The sequence below is a fragment of the Mytilus californianus genome, unplaced genomic scaffold (assembly GCF_021869535.1).
Source record: "Mytilus californianus isolate M0D057914Y unplaced genomic scaffold, xbMytCali1.0.p SCAF_2, whole genome shotgun sequence".
NCBI lineage: Eukaryota > Metazoa > Mollusca > Bivalvia > Mytilida > Mytilidae > Mytilus > Mytilus californianus.
This window is the reverse complement of record NW_026262668.1, coordinates 63,092,742-63,117,430: the sequence shown is the minus strand read 5'-3', so window position 1 is coordinate 63,117,430 and position 24,689 is coordinate 63,092,742. Positions and strand designations below refer to the sequence as shown.

Genomic DNA, 24,689 nt, shown 5'->3' with positions numbered 1-24,689 from the left:
TTGTGTGGTTACATTATCAGAAGTTACAGATTTTTATTACAAATCATATTTGATATATTGTATCATAAACGAAATCTATAATAGTTATTATATTTTATTATTTTACTTTCTTATGGTATAATCCTACAATCAAATACATCAACATAAAAATATTGTTTTGTTAGAGATTAACTCTTTATCGCCGACGCGTTTTAAAGTCTCCGTAATATATAATCTATGATGAGCAACAATATTGACATTGAACGAATAAAATTGCACCACAAATCCAATCAAGGCAAACAGTGAGAAGACGCACGTTTGTCGTTTTCCCTGATAAAAATTAAGTGATTTGCCACAGATTCCAATATATCAGACACGTAAGGATCTAGACGAATTACTGACAACTCGCATACACTTTCAACAAACTTGCCACACATCTACAAACTTGACCCACTGACGAAAAAGAGTTTGATAGCATAGACCAGGGGAATTCTTGTCACTTCGGCACCTGGTCAGATCGGCACCCGGTATAATCATTTCGGCACTTAGTCAAAATGAGACCTGGTTTATTGGGCTTTTCCCTATTTTTTGTCCTCTTTGCGACGCGTTGCAGGGGACATAGAAATACCAGGTGTCCGTCGGTCTGTGCACCCATCCATCCGGTCTTGTTAATGTGTACAATTCTTGCCAGATTTTAATGAAACTTATATCATAGGTTTATATCAGCAATGTCTTGGACGAGTTCTAAAATCAGTCCTTATCAATTATTTTTGAAAGAGTTATGCCCCTTGGAAACATTAATTATATGGCAAATTGCATTGTTAGCGCTCTCATGTGTTCAATTTTATGCCAGATTTTTATGAAACTTATATCATAGGTTTATATCAGCAATGTCTTGGAGGAGTTCGAAAATCAGTGATGATCAATTTTTTTTTAAAGAGTTATGCCCCTTGGAAACATTTATTATATGGAAATTTGCATTGTTAGCTCTCATTTATTCAATTCTTGCCAGATATTTATTAAACTTATAAAATAGGTTCATAGTAGCAATAATTGGACGAGTTCGAAAATCAGTGCCAATCAATTATTTTTAAAAGCATTATGCCCCTTGGAAACATTAATTATATGGAAATTTGCATTGTTAGAGCTCTCATGTGTTCAATTCTTGCCAGATTTTATGAAACTTATATCGTAGGTTTATATCAGCAATGTCTTTGACCAGTTAGAAAATCAGTGACAATCAATTATTTTGAAAAGAGTAATGCCCCTTGGAATTATTGATTTTACGGAAAATTGCATTGTTAGCACTCTAATGTGTACAATTCTTGCCAGAACTTTATGAAGCTTATATCATAGGTTTATATCAGTAATGTCTTTGACACTTTCGAAAGTAAGTTCTGATCAAAAATTTTAATGAGTTGTGCCCTTGGAAATATTAATTATAATGGAAATCACATTGCATTTGCTCTGAAGCCTTCATTTCTTTAAGATATTAATAAAAAGTATTATAGAACAAAAAAAAAGTTCTTTTTATGCCCCCGCCATAGCAGAGGGGGCATTAAGTTTTACCCTTGTCCATCTGTACTTGCGTCCCAAAATTGGTTTCCGTTCTCTAACTTTAGTTTGCCTCAACCAATTGTTCTAAAACTTATACAGAATGCTTATTACCACAAAACACAGATCAAGTTTGAATATTGGTAGCGTCCTTTTCTCAGTTCTAGAGTTATGCCCCTTTACAAATGGAAAAATTGCTGAATTTTTTCGTTTCCATCTCTCACTTTAGTTTGCCTCAACCAAATGTTATGAAACTTATACACAATGCTTATAACCACTAAACACAGATCAAGTTTGAATTTTGGTGGCATCACTTATACCCTTTTAGAGTTATGCCCCTTCACAAATGGAAAAATTGCTAAAATATTTGTTTCTGTTCTCTTACTTTAGTTTGCCTCAATCAAATGGTATGAAACTTATGTACAATGCTAATCTTGATTAATTAATTTATTAAGAAAAAATTAATTCATTAAGAAAAAATTCACACACCTAATTAAATGGGCATTTAAAAAGTCAGAATGTGAATATATATGTTCAAACTCTTTTAGGTCATTTTTTAGTAGCAATAAACAAAAAAACTATGTCAATTGGACATGCTTTGATACTATATATGCCCTTGAATTTTTACTAGATAACATTTTTGTTCGCTTTGGAGATTCCGTATATCGTCAGGTTATCGGAATTCCAATGGGGACTTACTGTGCACCACTTATTGCGGACCTTTTTTTGTATTGCTATGAGTTACAATTTATGACAATAATTAGCAAAGACCCATCGAAACAACATCTGATACACATATTTAATAATACTTTTAGATATTTGGATGATATTTTGGCTCTCAATAATGACGACTTCAGTATGTATACTAAAGAAATTTATCCTGTTGAACTTACTTTAAATAAAGCTAATACTAACAATGACCACTGCCCTTTCCTCGATCTTGATATCTATATCATTAACGGAAAGCTTAATACTAAAAGATATGATAAAAGAGATGATTTTTCATTTCCTATCGTTAATTATCCATTTTTAGATGGTGACGTTCCCTTGTCACCATCTTACGGTGTTTATATATCTCAACTTGTACGATTCGCTCGTGTATGTAACAATGTTTTAGATTTTAACGAGAAAAATTTATGTATTACTGAAAAATTATTACACCAGGGTTTTCGATAATACAAACTAGGCAAAACATTTACTAAATTTTATCATCGGTATAAGGACATCATTCGTAAATATAACTCAACATGCAGACTTCTTATACGTTCAGGTATTTCACATCCAATTTTTTATGGAAATATTCTTTATAAAGCACAAAAATGTCAGTATTCACCTCTGAAGCTAACAAAACCTTTAAATATACTTATTAAGAAGGGATATAGTTACGATACTGTTGTCAGGTCATTAAAGATTGCATATTTTGGCGTTAATATTGATTCACTTATAGGGTCTTTGCATCGGCACTAAACACATTTATTTAAAAACCAGTTGTTGGAATGACACCGGTTATGTTCTTCTCATATATGTTATGATGGTATGATACTAAACCCCTAACAGGAAGGATTGTGCCTGATATTCATATGATGAAGACATAATCTTTCAATCAGTTTAATTGAAGTCTGGAGCTGGCATGTCAGTTAACTGCTAGTAGTCTGTTGTTATTTATGTATTATTGTCATTTTGTTTATTTTCTTTGGTTACATCTTCTGACATCAGACTCGGACTTCTCTTGAACTGAATTTTAATGTGCGTATTGTTATGCGTTTACTTTTCTACATTGGCTAGAGGTATAGGGGGAGGGTTGAGATCTCATAAACATGTTTAACCCTGCCGCATTTTTGCGCCTGTCCCAAGTCAGGAGCCTCTAGCCTTTGTTAGTCTTGTATTATTTTTAATTTTAGTTTCTTGTGTACAATTTGGAGTTTAGTATGGCGCTCATTATCACTGAACTAGTATATTTATTTGTTTAGGGGCAAGCAGAAGGACGCCTCCGGGTGCGGGAATTTCTCGCTGCATTGAAGACCTGTTGGTGACCTTCTGCTGTTGTCTGTTCTATGGTCGGGTTGTTGTCTCTTTGACACATTCCCCATTTCCATTCTCAATTTTAATTACCACAAAGCACTGATCAAGTTCGAATTTTGGTGGCGTCACTTTTACTGTTCTAGAGTAATGCCCCTTTACAAATGGAAAAAATTGCTGAATTTTTTGTTTCCGTTCTCTCATGTATGAAACTTATACACAATGCTTATTACCACAAAACACAGATCAAGTACAAATTTGGGTAGCGTCACTTTTACATTTCTTGAGTTATGTCTCTTTATAACTTAATATGCATGCGGGGGCATCATTTGTGTCCCATGGACACATTCCCCATTTATTTTATATATTGCCCTTGTACTTTGGATAGATTAAGTATGTGCTATGCGGAGGACTTTGGAATTCTGTTCTTTTATTAAGATATTTACGCTTGAGGTGCCGTCAATGTTCATGTATATATTTGTGACGCGTGTAAGTTACGCACTATATTCGGTCTATTTGCCATTTGACCCTTTCTTGATGCATAACTAGGATTAAAGTAAGTCAAATCTTAAACATTTTTATGCCCCTGCCGTAGTGGAGGGGGCATTAAGTTTTGCCCTTGTCTGTCTGTACGTCCGTCCGTCCATACATCCCAAAGTTGGTTTCTGTTCTCTAACTTTAGTTTGCCTCAACCAAATGTTATGAAACTTATACACAATGCTTATTACCACAAAACACAGATCAAGTTTGAATTATGGTGGTGTCACTTTAACCCTTCTAGAGAAGTGCCCCTTTACAAATGGAAAAATTGCCAGATTTTCGTTTCCGTTCTCTAACTTCAGTTTGCCTCAACCAAATGTTATGAAACTTATACACAATGCTTATTACCACAAAATACAGATCAAGTTTGAATTTTGGTGGTGTCACTTCAACCGTTCTAGAGTTATGCCCCTTTTCAAAGGGAAAAATTGCTGACTATTTCGTTTCTGTTCTCTAACTTTAGTTTGCCTCAACCAATTGCTATGAAACTTATACACAATGCTTGTTACCACAAAACAAGATCAAGTTTGAATTATGGTGGTGTCACTATAACCGTTCTAGAGTTATGTCCCTTTATGAATGGAAAAATTGCGGAATTTTTCGTTTCCGTTCTCTAACTTGTTTGCCTCAACCAAATTTTATGAAACTTATACACAATACTTATTACCACAAAACTCAGATCAAGTTTAAATTTTGGTAGGGTCACTTTTATTGTTCTTCAGTTATGTCCCTTTATAATTTTATATGATATGCAAGCGGGGGCATCATCTGTGTCCCATGGACACATTCCACATTTATTTTGTCTCGCATTGAAGTGTTCAAAAAGCAAGACTTAGTTAGGTATGTTGTTTCCAGCATCGACGGAGTCAACAATGTATTCGTTTGTAATTAAGTCAGTTTGTGGAGAACCACTAGTGGTAGGTCAATGATATTTGGTATGCAGTTGTATAAGCATTTGCACAACTCATTTCCATGGAGATTATTTGGCCCCCTCCGCCTCAGCCATGGTCTATTGACTTTGAAACTTTTGCTTACTAGACATGTATTTGTTTGTGATTAGGTCAGTTTAAGAGGAACCACTAGTAGTAGGTCAATGATATTTGGTATGTAGAAGCAATAGCAATGGCACATCTCATTTCCATGGAAATTATATGGCGCTGCCCCCTCAGTCATGGTCTATTGACTTTGAAACTTTTGCTTACTTTACATGTATTACTTGGTGACAAGGTCAGTTTAAGGGAAACCACTAGTGGTAGGTCAATGATATTTGGTATGTATATATATATCTTTATTCTCGTAAACCAAAGTACAATGGTACAGAGACATATACAAATAAATTAACATACATAGTATCAATTTTAGATACAAATGTAAAGTAGAGACATAAAGGAGTTACCCAGGAGATTCTAGGCATTTTATAATAATTCTTATAAACTTACACAGATTGTTTAGTTCAGAAGGGTTGTAGCTATTCATTAGACCTTGAAATTTTAAAATATTTGGTCTGTTTACAAAATGATGCTTTAGTAGCATTTGTCTACTTTCGTCTATTGCCGAACATTCTAAAATATAATGGAACTCGTCGCCAATATCACCGGAATTGCACTAAGTACAAATACGATTTTCTCTCTGAATATTTTGCCATCTACCAATTTCGATAGGAATTTTTGTGTTCAAAGTTCTAAATCTACAAAAAGAAGCATTAGCATTGGCACATCTCATTTCCATTGAAATGTTTTGGCTCTGCCCCCTCAGTCATGGTCTATTGACTTTGATTGTTTGCATAGTTTACATGTTAAGTTTGTGATTGTGACCAGTTTAAGAGGAGCTGCTAATGGTAAGTCAATGATATTTGGTATGCAATTGTATTAGCATTTGCAAGTCTCTTTTCCGTGGTGATTATATGGAACCACTCCCTCAACATGGTTCATTGAATATTTAAAACTTTTACATTGTTTACAAATTAAAAAAAGTTTGTGTTTAGGTTATTTTAAAAGGAACCCCTTATGATATGTCAGTAGTATTTGGTATGTAGTTTTATAAGCATTGACATTTCTCATTTCCATTTGGGTTATTTGGTCCTGCACCATAAATCATGGTCCATTGACTTTGAATGTTTTGCATAGTTTACAAGTTTAAATATTGCCATTTGGATTCAATATTTGCATTAAACTATCAAAATTACAAAAAGGCAAGACATATCTCTGTGTCAATTTTGATACTTGTACATTATTTAGGAACATTTGTAATTCAACAATATTCAGTTGTCTATATAACATGTATAATATGTCAAGCTCTTAATAACTACCATTTCCCAAAAACTAAGAAAGATATGTTAACATTTGATTTTTTTGCTATCTTTGAAGTATGCTTTAAATCTCGTTTTGTCAATAGCAAGTAGAACAGGCACAGAAAAAACATCTCTTCTACACAAAAAATGAAAATAAAAGGAATATTCATGTATTTGAAATATAAATGATTTATTTTTGCAGACTTAATAGAAATGCAAAATCAGCTTCCTCAATTAGTGGCAGATGCTGTTTTGGTCAAAAGTGAAGCTATGCCTGAATGCTCAGAAACAGTGAAAGGTTATGATTTCAACAATGGTGTCAATTACCATGAGTTATTGGAATCTTATAAGAGATGTGGATTTCAGGCCACTAATTTTGGAAAAGCTGTAGAGGAAATAAATAAAATGGTTTGTACTTTTAGAGTTGTGACTTCTAAGTGTTGATAAAAACAAATTTTATACAAAATATTGACCATTACTGTTTGTGTAAAAAAAGGGAAGAAAAACAATTGATAAACTGACAGGCTGAGCCAGACTTTTAACGTGTTCACAAGGTTCTCAGGAAGTCTTTTCAACTTACAGGGCCATATTATTCTGACTCTTGAGTCGACCAGTCTTTTCTCTTTCTCCTAAATGCTGATAACTTTGGTGAGAAACAGCAAATACTGATTTTCAAGTCTGTAGTTTGACCTGTCTTTGGAACAAACCAACAACCGCGAGCACATTACCATGAGACCATAGAGGCAGTCCCTCATAAAGATATACTGCATCATAATCTTACTATTAGCATGATTAGTAAATCAAGGAACAATTGAATGTTTGCATTAGGATCAAATGGATAGATATTGAAGTAGTAAGTTAGATTTGTTTCTAGACTGATAATGAAATGGACTAAATGTACTTAAGTACAATAATAGAACAAATCATGTTCCATAACTGAAAAATTATTCTATGAGGAACAATTCTATAAGTCTGTTTTTGCATAGCATTTGATATAGTTTCTTACTTTTGATTGATGAAATATTTAAGGAATTTGTTCCAAAATTTTACCTGTATCTTCCTTCAGATTGATAAAAAGATGGAAGGAATACCTAAAGAGAAGAAGGAAGACTATTATGATAACCCCTGTAACAGACAGAGAAGTAACTGTAGTATTTTTCTTGGCTTTACCTCCAACATGATTTCTACTGGTGTTCGTGAGATGCTTAGGTACCTTGCAGAACATAATATGGTTAGTACATGTATGTTGTAGAGAAAATCTACATACTAGGCATTTCTTAACTCTACTATTGCTTACAGCTTCTACTGTCATGTTAGGAAAATAATGTTAATTGTTTTTCAATTTTCACTAATTTATACTCTTTAAAAAACTGAGGTTGCTTTCATTACTTATTATCTGCTAAACGTTATGGTCTTTCAATCTTTCAAGTTTGTGAGGCTTATTTGTCTTTTTTAATACCATCATAACAGAAAAATCAGATAAAAGCAAGGAAATTTGTAGTTTATATGATAGAATTTTTATCAATTAAAGAACTGAGAACAAGCAAACCAGATTTTGTTCAATTAACAAAAAAGTTTAATAGGTTGGAAAAAACTAAATCGATAGAAAATTCTTTTCGATTCTTTTTGAACTATTGAATATATTTTCAAATAACCATAGATGGTCTGACTTTCAATCAAAACATATGTATGACAACATCAGAGGTGCTGACCTTTTCCAATCTATCCCCTAAGAAATTAGTTATAGATGCAATAACTTGACATTAAATAGAAGCTTCCACCATTGATGAATTCCATTTAAAAGTTTGAATGCATGTTATTGAAAGGTGTCTTTAAATTAAACTTTTAAAGTAACAGGCCAAATCATACAAATTGGTATATTTGTATGTAAGCTGCATTAAAAACTCTAACATGTACATCAGTTAGAAATTATGACTGTTTATATGCCCCCGTCGTAGCGGAGGGGGCATTAAGTTTTACCCTTGTATGTCTGTACGTTCCAAAATTGGTTTCCGTTCTCTAACTTAAGTTTGCCTCAACCAGATGTTATGAAACTTATACACAATGCTTATTACCACAAAATACAGATCAAGTTTGAATTTTGGTGGCGTCACTTTTACTTTTCAAGAGTGATGCCCCTTTACAAATGGAAAAATTACTGAATTTTTCGTTTCCATTCGCTAACTTAAGTTTGCCTCAACCGCATGTTATAAAACCTTTACTTAATGCTTATTACCACAAAATACAGATCAAGTTGAATTTTGGAGGTGTCACTTTAACTGTTCTAGAGTTATGCCCCTTTACAAATGGAAAAATTGCTGAATTTTTCGTGTCCGCTCTCTAACTTAAGTTTGACTTAACCAATATTTTATGAAACTTATACACAATACTTATTACCACAAAACTCAGATCAAGTACAAATTTGGGTAGCGTCACTTTTACTTTTCTTCAGTTATGTCCCTTTATAATTTTATATGATATGCAAGCGAGTCCATTTCCCCATTTATTTTTCTTTGTGCTTGAAGATATTGATTTGATATATATTTGGTGTATTGTTTTATCATGACAAGTTAAAGATCAAGTCCGAATTTTGTTCTGGTCTGATGATTTTGTGCAGAGTTATGGTCCTTGGACAGAAAATCCACTTAAATAATCAGTTTTCCACACTTTTTTTCGTCATACTGGAAGATATTGATTTGATAATTGGTATATAGTTTTATCATGACAAGTTACAGATCAAGTTCCAATTTTGTTCCGGTGTGATGATTTTGTGCAGAGTTATGGTCCTTGGACTTAGAAAATTTACTCAAATAATCAGTTTTTCTCATGTTTTTTTCGTCATGCTTGAAGATATTGATTTGATAATTGATATATAGTTTTATAATGACAAGTTACAGATCAAGTTCGAAATTTGTTCCGGTGTGATGATTTTGTTCAGAATTATGGTCCTTTGACTTTGAAAATTCACTTAAATAATCAGTTTTCCTCACTTTTTTATAAGACCGCAAACAATTTTGCGGTCGTATATTGGTATCACGTCAACGGCGGCAGCGTCATCAGCTTACATCATAACTTTAGTAAATGTAAATAGAAATCTATGAAATTTAAACACAAGGTTTATAACCACAAAAGGAAGGTTGGGATTGATTTTGGGGTTTTTAGTCCTAACAGTTAAGGAATTAGGGGCCAAAAAGGGGCCCAAATAAGCATTTTTCTAGTTTCCAGACAATAACTTGTGGAACGGTGTATGGATCTCTCTGAATTTATACCACAAGTTTACATACCACAAAGTGATGGTTAGGATTGGCCTTGGGGGGGGAGGGGGGGGGGTTATGGCTCAAACTGTTTAAGAATTAGGGGCAAAAAAGGGGCAAAAACAAGGGTTTCCTGGTTAATGGACAATTAAAAAAGTACAATGTTAAGTTTGGATTACCTCCCTTACACTGCTTTTAAATTATGTATAAAGAAATGTTGTATTGTCTTGAGGCGATTAGCTGTCAATTTATTTTTAGAAGTTACTATTTAAAAATGCTGATTAAGGAATATTTAATATATTAATCTTAGCCATGATTATGTATGTCATTTTCTATTTTAGGACTTTTATGATGTATTTAAATGGGTAATTATGGTTGCAAACTCCATTGGAAATTTGAAATTGAGAAATTAAAAAGAAAATTTCTTCAAATATTTTTTTTTGAAAAAAAGGGGGGGGGTAAAATTTTTTGTTTTTTGTTTTTTTGGAAGGGAGGTCAATTCACAACAGCATAGTGTACTGCACAAAAGCAAAAATTTGAAAATATATTTAAATCATATAACCAATTCTAAGTTCTTTGACTACAGTTATTCTGTGTCAGAAACCTAAAATGTGTCAAATATTTAATTACAATCCAAATTCAGACCTATATCAAGTGCGAATATTGTGTCCTTTTTTGCCCCAACTGTTCAGGGTTGGATCTCTGCGGTCGTATCCAGCTGCGCTCGGCGAAGCAATTTATTTGGTCATGCTTAAAGATATTGATTTGATAATTGGTATATAGTTTTATAATGACAAGTTACAGATCAATTTCGAATTTTGTTCCACTGTGATGATTTTGTGCAGAGTTATGGTCCTTGGACTTCGAAAATTCACTTAAATAACCAGTTTTCGTCATGCTTGAAGATATAGACTTGATATTTATTTAATAGTTTACACCATGACAAGTTATAGATCAAGTTAGCATTTTGTTCCAGTACAATGAATTTTAACCGGTAGGGGACTATGTATTGCCATGCAGTACTCTCAGAATGCTTGTTTTTTTTTATACACCCGTTTACGGGACGTATTATGGTATACCTCTGTCCGTCTGTCTGTCCATCGTCAACATGTCGGACATTAACTCAAAAATGCTTTAACCAATTTGCATAAAACTTTGGTGAATTGTTTATATCTATTGACATGAGCTCCCTTTCGTTTTTTAAAAAATTTAGATTTTACGTTTCCAAGTTATCGGGTTTTATTCATTTAAAAAAGGGGGATTTTCCAGTTTTCGGACAATAAGTCAAGAATAGATTCACCAACTTGCAAGAAATTGTGGTGAATTGTTTATATCTATTGACATGAGCTCTGTTTTGATTTTTATAAATTTTAGATTTTACGTTTCCGAGTTACAGTTTTTTATTCATAAAAAAAGGGGGGATTTTCCAGTTTTCGGACAAAAACTCAAAAAAATGATGCAGCAATTCTTATGAAACTTTGGTGAATTGTTTGTATGTATTGATGTAAGCTCCCTTTAGAATTTTATAAATTTTACATTTTACATTTCTGAGTTGTGGGGTTTTATTCATTACAAAAAGGGGTGATTTTCCAGTTTTCAGACAATAACTCAAAAATTCTGTCACCAATTCTCATGAAACTTTGATGAATTGTTTATATCTATTGATGTAAGCTCCCTTTTTATTTTCATAAATTTCTAATATGACATTGAGAATTAATTGAACTTTATTTGTTTATAGTCTGACAACAGATTTACTAAGTATTGCACAACAGCAAGCAATCTTTAATTGAATATAAATTCAATTCATATAACCAATTACAAGTTCTTTGACTACATTTATTCAGAAACCATTAATATGTCAAATATTTAATTACAATCCAAATTCAGACCTGAATCAAGCTTGAATATTGTGTCCATTTTTGCCCCAACTGTTCAGGGTTGGACCTCTGCGGGCGTATCTAGCTGCGCTCAGCGAAGCAGTTTATTACTTAGGGCTATTACTGGTATATACATCATAATAACAAAAAGAGGGATTAACATGATATTTTCATATAGGTTGTCTTCTACACAACTGTCGATTTTATGTTCTCTGTGTGTTAGTTTTTGTATTTCTTTATGTCACTGTCTACAAATACTGTGAACAACTTGTTTTCTCAGATACTTTATTTCAACTTTAACCCTTTTCAGCCGACTTCCCTGGGATTTATAGTCACAGTTTTCTAATTTTCTTGATGTATTTATACAAAAGAAGAACAAAGTCAGTGGCGTAGCTAGAATAAACTGATGTGCATGCCAATCTACTGGCGAGCGGAGCGAGGCGAAAATTTTATTGGACCATTTTATGCAGAAAATGATATTTTTCAGTTTTTGGTCATAGAAGGGTTAAATTTGTGCTACATAGGACTTATAGACATTTCATGAATGCAAAACTATGCAGAATTCTTTCGAATAGGGTAAATCATGGTAAATTGAATGCATAAGCAACACATTTTTGTGAGACAGAATTTACTCAAAATTGTCCAAATCTGCACTTCGGGTCTTAGCAGAAACGAACTTCTCCATTACTTTTGTTAATATTCAAACTGAAATCCGGATGAATAGCATTAATAACCTATCGTTATTCATGGTTGATCCTACATATGTTTTCAACCGACGTAGTAAGTACACTGAACGATCTCTCCGCGGTAGCACTTGTTACATGTACCAGCATTGTCAACATAATACTCAAAATAGTATCTACAGAAGTATACAACACTGGGCTTACCGCATTGAGTGTTTCACACAGTGAAGTTGGCATCTGATTGTGAGGTGTTATACACCAGCGTGTTCGCCATCGAGCGACCTCCCGATTGAATTCGTCTAAATTACATGCCAGGTCAGTCTCGTATGTCTCGAACAATGTTGCGATTTGTTCGTTGGTTATATTTTCAATAACACGAGGAAGCAGATACTGCTCAGAGAAGCGATTTTCTGATGATATCTGCGTAAAGTTAGTCAACATTCCCCCCACCCCCGTTTTTAGGGTTTAAACGTTGTAATTTACACAATCTATACTATAGTATAATAATAATTTGGGTCTGTTATTAACAATTTAATTTAGGATGTGTGTACTTTTCCAAATTGACTGTTTTTCAGGGTAGGGATTTACTTTTAATTTTTTTGCCGGTATCCTTTTGACTCAGACATGATTTCTACTATTGAATTGGACACAATTTTAAAGTCATTTCGTCATACCCCATCAAATCCAAAGAGTTACCCCTGGCATATGCTATTCCATGATTTTGGGAAACGTTTTACACACTTAAAGTGACTTGGAAGAATTAAAATCAACATAGCTCGCCGGGAAGTCAAAATTATTTACATCTTTCCAGTTGGATGTTAGTAATTGCATTTTAACTTCTGTCATCTGCAAATTGGAATACGGCAAGGATTGTTGGGAAATGGGTTCTTCTGAAGAACTTTTTGTTTCTATTGAAACGGGTTTAGTTAAAAAATAAACTGTCAATAGTTTTCCATTTAGCCTTTTCACCTTTTTTTGCTACGTTTCGACGTCATGTCGTGTCAACGCCGGAAATTTTATGTGCCCTTTTTTTTCAGCATGCCGATGTGCACGCAACTGTGTGTTGGCGTATAGGGAGCTACGTGCCTGAAAGTGTTATAAATTGGCAACAATTTATTTTAGCGTTATTTTTCTACTAACCAATGTTGCAAAAATTAGTGGGTTTACAATAAATGAGTACAATATTTTAAGCTATATCATGTCATTACAAATACTTATTATTTTGTCAGGTTGATTGTATAGTTACAACAGCAGGTGGTATAGAGGAAGACTTCATCAAATGTTTAGCTCCAACTTATCTTGGTGATTTCAACAAGTATAAAGGAGGAGATCTTAGAGACAGAGGAATAAATAGAATTGGCAACTTATTAGTACCTAATGACAACTACTGTAAATTTGAAGACTGGTTGATGCCAATTTTAGATAAAATGCTGGAGGAACAAAAATCAGAGGTCAGTTTGTTAAGAATTTGTTGAATGAAAAATTAAAAGTAATATTTTACTTTGCAAATAAATAATTTGTTCTTCAACATCTGTTAGCAGTCAGATATAACTATGTTTTTCTTATGAAAAAAAAAATTAGAATAAAACATTTATTTTATATCTTAGATGACCTAGAAGGATGGGCATATGCCATTGCTTGGCACCCACTGATCTGAGTAACTACTAAACTACAAACTAAAGCTAGTTCAAAACCAATTACAACTAATAAATAAATCATGCTCTCCCATGTCAATATGTATATAAGTTAGGCTTATTAGTCCCCTACCGATGAATTCAAAGGGGACTTTAGGTTTGCACTCTGTCTCCTGTCTGTCTGTCTGTCCATCTGTCAGTCCGGCTAAACAGTTTTCCACACTTATTTTCGTCATGCTTGAAGATATTGATTTGATATTTGGTATATAGTTTTATCATGACAAATTACAGATCAAGTTTGAATTTTGTTCCAATCTGATGTAGAGTTATGGTCCTTGGACTTAGAAAATTCACTGAAATATTCATTTTTCCGCACTTTTTTTCGTCATGCATGATGATATTGATTTGATAAATGGTATAAAGTTTTATCATAACAATTAAGTTACAGATCAAGTTAAATTTTATTCTGGTTTGATGATTTTGTGCAGAGTTATGGTCCTTGGACTTAGAAATTCACTCAAAGAATAGTTTTCCACACTTTATCTGTCATACTTGAAGATATTGACCTGATATTTGTTATATAGTTTACACCATGACAAGTTGTAGATTAAGTTAGCATTTTCTTCCAGTACAATGAATTCTTAACTGGTAGGGGACTATGTATTGCCATGCAATACTCTCAGAATGCTTGTTTAAATATTTTGGAGATAATAGCAGTAAAATAGAGAAATTCTTTCAGGGCACTCATTGGACTCCATCTAAAGTAATTGACAGACTAGGGAAAGAGATTGATAATCCAGAATCTGTTTATTACTGGACACACAAGGTCAGTATCATATGGAATACACAATTTTGGTTGTGTGTGAAAATTTGATGAAACACTATTTTTGGAATTATTAATATTGATAATATTACTTTTAGTATTGCTAGATATGAAACATCAATTGGCCGAAAAATAATCAAAATTGAGATTTTCATGATATGACTGCACAATGATGACATCATTAGTGATGATATATGTCTGAGTTTGTTGATTATGCATTTATTTTTACCTAATTTTTCACCAAAATTTTTTGAAATTTACTGAACTTACATTAAATAAAATTTTCGGGCCAATATTGACCCTTTATGAATGAACTCCTTTGAATAAGGATGTATTATTTGATTGCGTCTTTAGTTTTAGCCATATCTGCCAGATGGTAGAATGTAGTTTGCCATTAATAAGTTTATACAAATATATTATTGATTTTATAAAATATTTATTCTTTAGAACAACATTCCAGTTTTCTGTCCAGCTTTAACAGATGGATCATTGGGTGACATGATTTATTTCCATTCCTACAAAAATCCAGGACTTGTCATAGATCTAGTTGAAGGTAGGTCTATAAAAACCCATGACTTGACAGGACAAGGTAAGGGTATGTATTTAAAATTAAAGAAAATAAGAACCACTTGAATATTTTAGTATTAAACTTGGTTTGAGAGGCAGACTGAATGTTTCTTTAAGAAGCTGATGAACACTGTTAAACATTAACCCATAGAGACAACTAAAATTGAACAGACTGTTATCATTTCATTTATTTTTGAAGGTAACAATTTTTATACGACCGCAAAAAAATTTTGTGGTCGTATATTGGTATGACGTTGGCGTCGTCGTCGTCGTCGTCGTCGTCGTCGTCGTCGTCGTCGTCCGGCGTCGTCGTCCGAATACATATTGGTTTTCGCACTCTAACTTTAGTTTAAGTGAATGGATCTTTTTGAAATTTGACCATAAGGTTAAATACCACAAAAGGAAGGTTGGGATTGATTTTGGGGGTTATGGTACCAACAGTTAAGGAATTAGGGGCCAAAAAGGGGCCAAAAATGAGCATTTTCTAGTTTCCAGACAATAACTGTGGAACGGTGTATGGATCTCTCTGAAATTATACTACAAGTTTCCATACCACAAAGGGATGGTTAGGATTTGCTTTGGGGGGTTATGGCTCAAACCGTTTAGGAATTAGGGGCAAAAAAGGGGGAAAAACAAGGTTGTCCTGGTTAATGGACAAATACTTTAGTACAAAACATAATTTAAAGCAGTGTAAGGGAGATAAATCAAATACATCATTGAAATTATCTCCCTTACACTGCTTTTAAATTATGTATAAAGTAATGGTTAATGAACAATAAAGATAATCTAAAACAGTGTAAGGGAGGTAATCAAAATACAACGTTTTGGTTACTTCCCTTACACTGCTTTTAAATTATGTTTAAAGAAATGCATATTTATAAAGGAAGACCAGTAAAAATATCTGCAAATGTTTTCATCTTTTTTTTTTACAAAAAAATCCATATGAAAGATTTGACACTATATTTTTATTAATTCTATTATAAAATAGATTAAGTTAGCACTATGGTAAATTTAAATGGGTAATTATGGTTGCCAACTCCATTGGAAATTTGAATTGAGATTATGACCATATCTTGAGGGAAAGAATTTTTTTGGGGGAAAAAGGGGGGGGGGGATAAAAAGAAATTGTGGGGGGCCAATTTTTTCTCATTTCAGATTTCAGAAATTAAAAAAAATTATTCTTCAAATATTATTTTTTTTTCAAATTTCAAATATTGAAAAATTTCAAGAAGTAATCTTTAATTGCACAGTATGGCGCATTAGATTTGTAAAATCTTTGATCACATTTATTTATTTGTTATGCCGAATCTAACAGTGTATTTAGATTTTTAATTTTGGGTCCAGTTTTCAAATTGGTCTACATTAATGTCCAAAGGGTCCAAAATTAAACTTTGTTTGATTTTAGCAAAAATTGAATATATGAGGTTCTTTGATATGCTGAATCTAAACATGTATTTTGATTTTTGGCCCAGTTTTCAAGTTGGTCCAAATTGGGGTCCAAAATTAAACTTTGTTTGATTTCAACAAAAATTGAATATATGGGGTTCTTTGATATGCTGAATCTAACCATGTATTTAGATTTTTTATTTGTGGACCCCGTCATCTAATTGGTTCATATTGAGGTCAAAAGGGTCCAAAATTAAACTTTGTTTGATTTCATCTAAAATTGAATTATTGGGGTTCTTTGATATTCCAAATCTAACCGTGTATTTAGGTTTTTAATTTTGGGTCCTGTTTTTTAAATTGTCTTCATTGAGGTCCAAAGGGTCCAAATTAAACTTAGTTTGATTTTAACAAAAATTGAATTCTTGGGGTTCTTTGATTTGCTGAATCTAAACATGTGTTTAGATTTTTGTTTATGGGCCCAGTTTTCAAGTTGGTCCAAGATAGGGTCCAGTATTTAAACTTTGTTTGATTTCAACAAAAATTGAATATATGGGGTTCTTTGATATGCTGAATCTAAACATGTATTTAGATTTTTGATTATGGGCCCAGTTTTCAAGTTGGTCCAAATTGGGGTCCAAAATTAAACTTTGTTTGATTTCAACAAAAATTGAATATATGAGGTTCTTTGATATGCTGAATCTAACCATGTATTTAGATTTTTTATTTGTAGGCCCCGCTATCAAATTGGTTCATATTGAGGTCAAAAGGGTCCAAAATTAAACTTTGTTTGATTTCATCGAAAATTGAATTATTGGGGTTCTTTGATATGCCAAATCTAACCGTGTTTTTAGATTTTTAATTTGGGTCCCGTTTTTTAAATTGGTCTTCATTGAGGTCCAAAGGGTCCAAAATTAAACTTAGTTTGATTTTAACAAAAATTGAATTCTTGGGGTTCTTTGATATGCTGAATCTAAACATGTATTTAGATTTTTGATTATGGGCCCAGTTTTCAAGTTGGTCCAAGTTGGGGTCCAAAATTATACTTTTTTTGATTTCAACAAAAATTGAATATATGGGGTTCTTTGATATGCTGAATCTAACCATGAATTTAGATTTTTTATTTGTTGGCCCCGCTATCAAATTGGTTCATATTGAGGTCAAAAGGGTCCAAAATTAAACTTTGTTTGATTTCATCAAAAATTGAATTATTGGGGTTCTTTGATATTCCAAATCTAACCGTGTATTTAGATTTTTAATTTTAAGTCCCGTTTTTTAAATTGGTCTACATTAAGGTCCAAAGGGTCCAAAATTAAACTTAGTTTGATTTTAGCAAAAATTGAATTCTTGGGGTTCTTTGATATGCTGAATCTAAACATGTGTTTAGATTTTTGATTATGGGCCCAGTTTTCAAGTTTGTCCAAGTTGGGGTCCAAAATTCAACTTTGTTTGATTTTAACAAAAATTGAATATATGGGGTTCTTTGATATGCTGAATCTAACCAAGAATTTTGATTTTGGACATTGGACCATAATAGGTAAATTAAAAAAATTCAAGTTCTTAGACCACATTCTTTCTGTGTCAGAAACCTATGCTGTGTCAAATATTTAATAACAATCCAAATTCAGAGCTGTATCAAGCTTGAATGTTGTGTCCATACTTGCCCCAACTGTTCAGGGTTCGACCTCTGCGGTCGTATCAAGCTGCGCCCCAGCGAAGCATTTTATTGTGGATTGAGGAAAACTTTTTCTTGATATTTGATTTCGTGGTTTTGCCAGTCTACTGTGGATTCATTTATTTTCGTGGGTATCAATTTTTCGGGATTGCTGAAAACTTGCATTTTCGTTGATATTTGATTTTGTGGTTTTGCCAATCTCTGTATACAAAGCCTATTGAAAATATGTTATTCGTTGAACATTTGAATTCGTGTTTCATCTGTACCCACAAAACCCACGAAAATTGGTATCCAAGGAATAATAATGAATCCACAGTATATACAAGCTTATAGAAAATGTGTACTTTGTTGAACATTTGAATTGGTGGTTTACCATTACAAATAAAATCCACGAAAATCAGTATCCCACTTTTAAAAATTAATCCACAGTACATGATAATTCCTTGGAATTTTAACCTTAATAATTTCTAAAGGATACAAGCTGTGATGCTGAAAATGGTATGCAGCCTGTTTTTCATGTTGAATGATATTAACTCAAAAAGACAAGGCTCTAACTCAGAATAAGATGTATCATTTGGAAATCATTAAATGTGGTTGGTTTTCAATAGACCACTTTTGAGTTATTTCCTTCACTTGAAAAGTTCATCAATTATGCATGCCTTTATGACGTCATTTACCAGATAGAGGGGAACGCCTGTACCGCTGCACTATTAAAGATCATCAAGAGTTTTCTTGATTGTCATTATGCAGGCTAATTTAGAAATAATGTTTGTTCCGTAGGTACTTAATCACAATTCCTTAATGACAGCAGTGCTGATTAACAATTATAAGAATTTATGGTAATTTGCCAAATAATTCATACAAATATAGCATCATATTTTTTCAACCACTCGCTCAACATGGGAAGGAAGTGACGATTCCCCTAGTGATGTTCACTAAAACCAAATTTTTGACGGAAATATAACGAACTCGAAAGTGGTCTATTGGAAAGGGGTATTTAAGGGATGAAACAATTTGGTAATAATTACAGATACATGTATTATTCTTTGATTTTCACCAGTAACAATTGTTCTGAGTAGCTGTATTCCATAATTAGTTGATTGACCTCTTGGCTGTGCAACGTTATAAAAAACTTCAGAGACAATAATAACTATGAAATGAAAAAAAATGTATATAGATAAATGACCCAGATTCTAAGAAATTCCTGATAATTATAGCACTTGTTTTTAGTGTAAATAAGAATTGCCTTTATACAGTATAAAACAGGCTCTGCTTGTAACATCTTATGATATAATACATGTATTGTGTTTTCAGATATAAAAAGAATAAACAACCAGGCAGTTTATGCCTTGAACACAGGAATGATAATTATTGGAGGTGGAGTGATCAAACATCATATATGTAATGCTAATTTAATGGTATGTTTAGGATTGATTAGTAGATTGATGACCCTAAAAGGAAAAATCTAAGCTGTTTTGTACATGTGTGTTCCTGATTATATAAGATCAAAGGCATATTTGAAATATTGAAGCTTTAATATCACAAAAAAAATATTTTCCTATCTCTGACAAATCTTTATCATATTGTGCAAATATTTCTTACCTTTTAAAAAGAGCTGTTATTTGTTTTTGTTGTCTAATGTTTAAATACAACTTATACTACTATATTGAAAATACATTTTTCCCAAAATACAGTAGATTATAATTAGATTTATATTAAAGCATGTGACCTCTGTGAAAAAATCACACAACTCTGTTAATATTCTAGTGTTTCTTAACAGACTCTCATTTTATAAATAAGTTAACAATTTCGTTCCTATTGAAATGTTTATGAATAATATGTGTTGTTATACGACCGCAAAAAAATTTTGAGGTCGTATATTGGTATGACGTTGGCGTCGTCGTCGTCGTCGTCCGGCGTCGTCGTCCGAATACACAATGGTTTTCGCACTCTAACTTTAGTTTAAGTGAATGGATCTCTATGAAATTTCACCATAAGGTTCAATACCACAATAGGAAGGTGGGGATCGATTTTGGGGGTTATGGTACCAACAGTTAAGGAATTAGGGGCCAAAAAGGGGCTGAAAATAAGCATTTTTGTAACTTCCAGACATAACTTGTGTGTTAGCATATGGATCTCTTTGACATTGTACCACAAGATTCCATATCACAAAGGGTCAATGCTGGGATTGATTTTGGGGTTAATTGCCTCAAAATTTTAGGAATAAGGGGCCAAAAGGGGGCAAAAAACAAGCATTTTTCTAGTTTCATGACAATAACTTGTGTGTAAGTGTATGGATCTTTCTGAAATTTTACTACAAGGTTCCATTTCACAAAGGGAAAGCTGGAATTGAGTGTTGTGGTAATTGCCCAAAACGTTTAGTAATAAGGGGCCTAAAAAGGGGTTTAAAATAAGCATTTTTTAGTTTCTAGACAATAACTTGTGTTCAAGTGTATGGATCTCTCTAAAATTGTATTACAAGGTACCATACCACAAAGGCAAGGCTGTTATTGAGCTTGGTTTGGGGGGAAAGGGGGGTGGGGGTGATGAATCATAAGGGGGTGGGGGTCAAAAAAGGGGTAATTTTTTTTTTTCCTTTTTTTTTTGTTTAAAATTTACATTTTAAGTTAGTTATTTTTTATCACGAAGAGAAAGTAGGAATTGAGTTTTGGGGTTAATTGCTCAAACATTTATGAATAAGGGGCCAAATATTGGTCAAAAATAAGGATTTTTTTAGTTTACAACAAAAACTTGTGTTCAAGTGTATGGATCTCTGTGAAATTGTATTGCAATGTACCATACCACAAATTGAAGGTTGTGATTGAGGTGGGGGATGATGAATCAAAAGGGGGTTGAAAAAATGTGTGGGAGGTAGGATTTTTTTTTTTCCTTTTTTTTTCTTTAAAATTTTCCATTTAAAGATGGTTGTTTCAGATTTATATATGAAAGAAAATAATAATGATACGGTTATATATCATGAGGAATTGAAATTTAAAATTATGTATATTGGAAATTTAAGTTACATTGGAAAGTAATAATTGGCTTTGGGGGTGGGGGGGGGGTGGTTATGGCTCTAATGTTTAAGGAATAAGGGGAAAAAAGGTTAAAAAACAAGGGTTTCCATTTTAATAGACAAATAATTGAGTAAAGAACATTATTTAAAAGCAGTGTAAGGTTGGTAATTCAAACTCATTTAAATATCTCATCTACACTGCTTTTAAATTATGTAAATTGGAAATTTGCCAATAACTTTATTGTTAATAAATGCATTGGAAATTTGCCAACAATTTTAGTGTAATAAACTTCATTGGAAATTTGCCAATATAAAATTTTGCTGATGAAGGTTTTTTGTTTACCTTTAGCCTTGACTATGAAGTCATTTTCTATTTTTATAGCCTTATGATGTAGTTGAATTATTTAATACTTTTATGATGTGTTTAAATGGGGTTTTATCATGTTTATGGTTGCAAATTTATTGTTTTAGTATAATAAACTCCATTTAAAATTTGCCAATAAAAAATTTTTTTGTTTATTTTTAGCTATGATTATGATGTCATTTTCTATTTTACTTTTATGGTTGCAAAGAAATTTTTATTTTTAGATATTACTGTTAAATGATGCTGATTAAGGTTTTTGCTATGTTTAGCCATGACTATGATGTCATTTTCTATTTTAATATCTGTTATGATGTATTTAAATGGGCTTTTATGGTTACAAAGGAATTTTATTTTTAGATATAACTATAAAATGTTGCTGATGCTGATTAAGGATTTTGTTTATTTTTAGCCATGACTATGATGTCATTTTCTATTTTAATACCTTTATGATGTAATTTCCATTTTTAGATATTACTGTTAAATGATGCTGATTAAGGGTTTTTAGCCATGTTTAGCCATGACTATGATGTCATTTTCTATTTTAATATCTTTATGATGTATTTAAATGGGCTTTTATGGTTACAAAGGAATTTTATTTTTAGATATTACTTTAAATGTTGCTGATTAAGGATTTTTGTTTATTTTTAGCCATGACTATGATGTCACTTTCTATTTTAATACCTTTATGATGTATTTAAATGGGCTCCCATGTATTTAGATTTTTGATTATTTATACATGTTACCAAATTGGTCCACATTGAACAAAAACGGTCCAAATTTCAACTTTATTACATTACATCAAACATTGAATTCTACATATTCTTCGATATATTGAAATTAACAAACAATTTAGTTTATGGATATTCCACCATAATAGGTAAATTAAATTTTTTCCAGTTCTTACACCACATTCATCCTGTGTCAGAAACCTATGCTGTGTCAAATATTTAATGACAATCCAAAGTCATAGCTGTATCAAGCTTGAATTTTGTGTCCATACTTGCCCCAACTGTTCAGGGTTCGACCTCTGCGGTCGTATCAAGCTGCGCCCCAGCGAAGCATTTTATTATGTTTACAGAGAAATGGAGCAGATTTTAGTGTATTTATCAACACAGCCTCCGAGTTTGATGGAAGTGATTCTGGTGCCAGGCCAGATGAAGCAATATCCTGGGGAAAGATTAAAAAGACAGCTACACCTGCAAAGGTAAGATGGTTATGGATTATTATAAAAAAAAGTAATATTTTAGTAATACATATATATGAGATTTGACTTGTCATGCTTGATGAATATCCAAGTAGTCCATAATTTACCAAAGATTGATTAACACTTGATAAAATTGGATAATTAAATATATTAAAGGACAAACTTGGAAAGTAAATTTGTTAATGTATTTCTAGTGAACAGTCATTATCATTAAAAATGTCTTATATAGTTGCAGAAAGAAAGTCTTGTGAAATGTTGAAACTTCTATATCAACTTTTGCATTTATTTCCCTTTTCTGTAAACAAATTCTGTAAACAAATGCAAAAATGAAGTGGTTATTTCTGGTGTCACAGATCAGGGTCATGGTCTGAGTTGTAAAGTAATGGTGTACTTTTGAAATCTATTAGTTTGGATGCTCTAGTATAATCTTGCCATCATATAAAGCAGATTTTTTTTCAAGCAAATTATTGATTTTGATTGTTCCAAAACTGTATGATTTAAAGGTGAAAGTATCATTTTGTAGGTTTATGGAGAGGCAACATTGATATTTCCCTTGATAATGGCAGAGACATTTGCAAGGAGGGAAAAAGAATTCAAGGAGTTAAAAGCTCAGAGTGAGCATAGACCATAGTCAGCAGCCATAATCAATAACTTATCATGCAAAACCTAAATAAGCTGGGTCTAAACTATACCAGGATAAGAAGATAGTCTTCAGTACAGTTTCAAAGATCAGAATCTTACTCTGGAACATGGCCTGACAGTGATCAAGATGCTTTTCAGACAAAGAAAGTTCTAGATTGCAAGTGGCATGAAGTGCTGTGTTTTATATCTTTCTTTTCTCTATAAGAATAGGGAAACATTATACTACACTTCAAGATATTGCCCTCCTTGGAAAGAGTATCAAATGGTTCCAGCTCGTAGCTTTATGAGTTTAACATTCAATTATGCATGTAATTTCCATTGTAACAAAAAAAATCACTTGATAACAGATTATTTTGCTATAAAAAATTATTTATTCTCCCTAAATTAGTTTTAATGTACTTATTATTTTTCTGTGCTGTAAGGAGATAAAACAACCAAAACACTTCATAGAACTTTTTATTTTCTGACACAATTCTGTGTCCGCTCTTAATTTTAATATACATTTCCTAATCAATATTCTATGATTATGTCATGCAGTGCCTTGCACAGCCATTTTTTTTTAACAAGTGTATTTACAAATAAATTTAAAGATTGAATCATGACTAGCTGATTAGTAGTGATATAAAATATACTTTTTAGACTTTTATCAGATTTATAATAATGAAAATGTAAAAATTTGACTACTGCTACAAGAATTTTTTGTTGTTATTTACTGCCATTTTAAGTAATCTTGGCTTCACCATGGTCGCCAGTTTACATTGGTGGAGTATCTGGAGAGTTCCACAACCTTCAGCAGGAAAACTAGCAATCCTTGTCAATTGCCCTGTCAGACTCAAACATACCTAGCCACAAGTGGGATTTCAACCTCACAACCAAAGAGTTGACAGACTAGACTAGTGACCACTGTAGACCACTTGTCCACCCAGGATCCCTCAGTAACAAAAAATGTTTGATACACACATTTTTCATATCTTACTATAAAAGGTGAGATTTTTTTGTGTTCAACGTATGAGATGTGATGAGTTTGAATAGACAGTGTCTTAAAAGGTCAAAATTAAGAAAAAAGTTTCAATCCTATTTCTTTATTTTCAAGAGTACGTAAATATAAGTCAATGTTAATATTTCTGCGTTATTGTTTCAGATACATTATTATGTTTCATTATTAAATAGAAGTCACATGCAAAGTTT

General features: G+C 32.4%; 1 protein-coding gene across 2 annotated transcripts; it reads left to right on the top strand.

Moving 5' to 3' along the window:
• Nucleotides 1-230: 230 nt before the first annotated feature.
• Nucleotides 231-24,689, top strand: LOC127730195 (probable deoxyhypusine synthase). Of its 2 annotated transcripts, none has more exons than XM_052238472.1 (9): nt 231-356; nt 6,585-6,790; nt 7,449-7,613; nt 13,426-13,647; nt 14,570-14,656; nt 15,101-15,206; nt 19,593-19,696; nt 22,734-22,859; nt 23,383-24,689. In XM_052238472.1, the coding sequence occupies exons 2-9, from the start codon at nt 6,596-6,598 to the stop codon at nt 23,488-23,490; spliced, it is 1,113 nt and encodes a 370-aa protein (XP_052094432.1). In that variant the 5' UTR covers nt 231-356; nt 6,585-6,595; the 3' UTR covers nt 23,491-24,689. The 2 variants fall into 2 exon arrangements, with proteins under 2 accessions (XP_052094432.1, XP_052094431.1); XM_052238471.1 differs by having other exon boundaries at nt 15,101-15,248.

Excerpts from the sequence above, each read along its gene's own strand:
- LOC127730195 (XM_052238471.1), top strand. The coding sequence starts at position 6,596 with ATGCAAAATCAGCTTCCTCAATTAGTGGCAGATGCTGTTTTGGTCAAA. Across the intron at positions 7,614-13,425 it reads ACCTTGCAGAACATAATATG|GTTGATTGTATAGTTACAAC; the intron begins GTTAGTACATGT and ends TTATTTTGTCAG. Across the intron at positions 19,697-22,733 it reads TATGTAATGCTAATTTAATG|AGAAATGGAGCAGATTTTAG; the intron begins GTATGTTTAGGA and ends TTATGTTTACAG.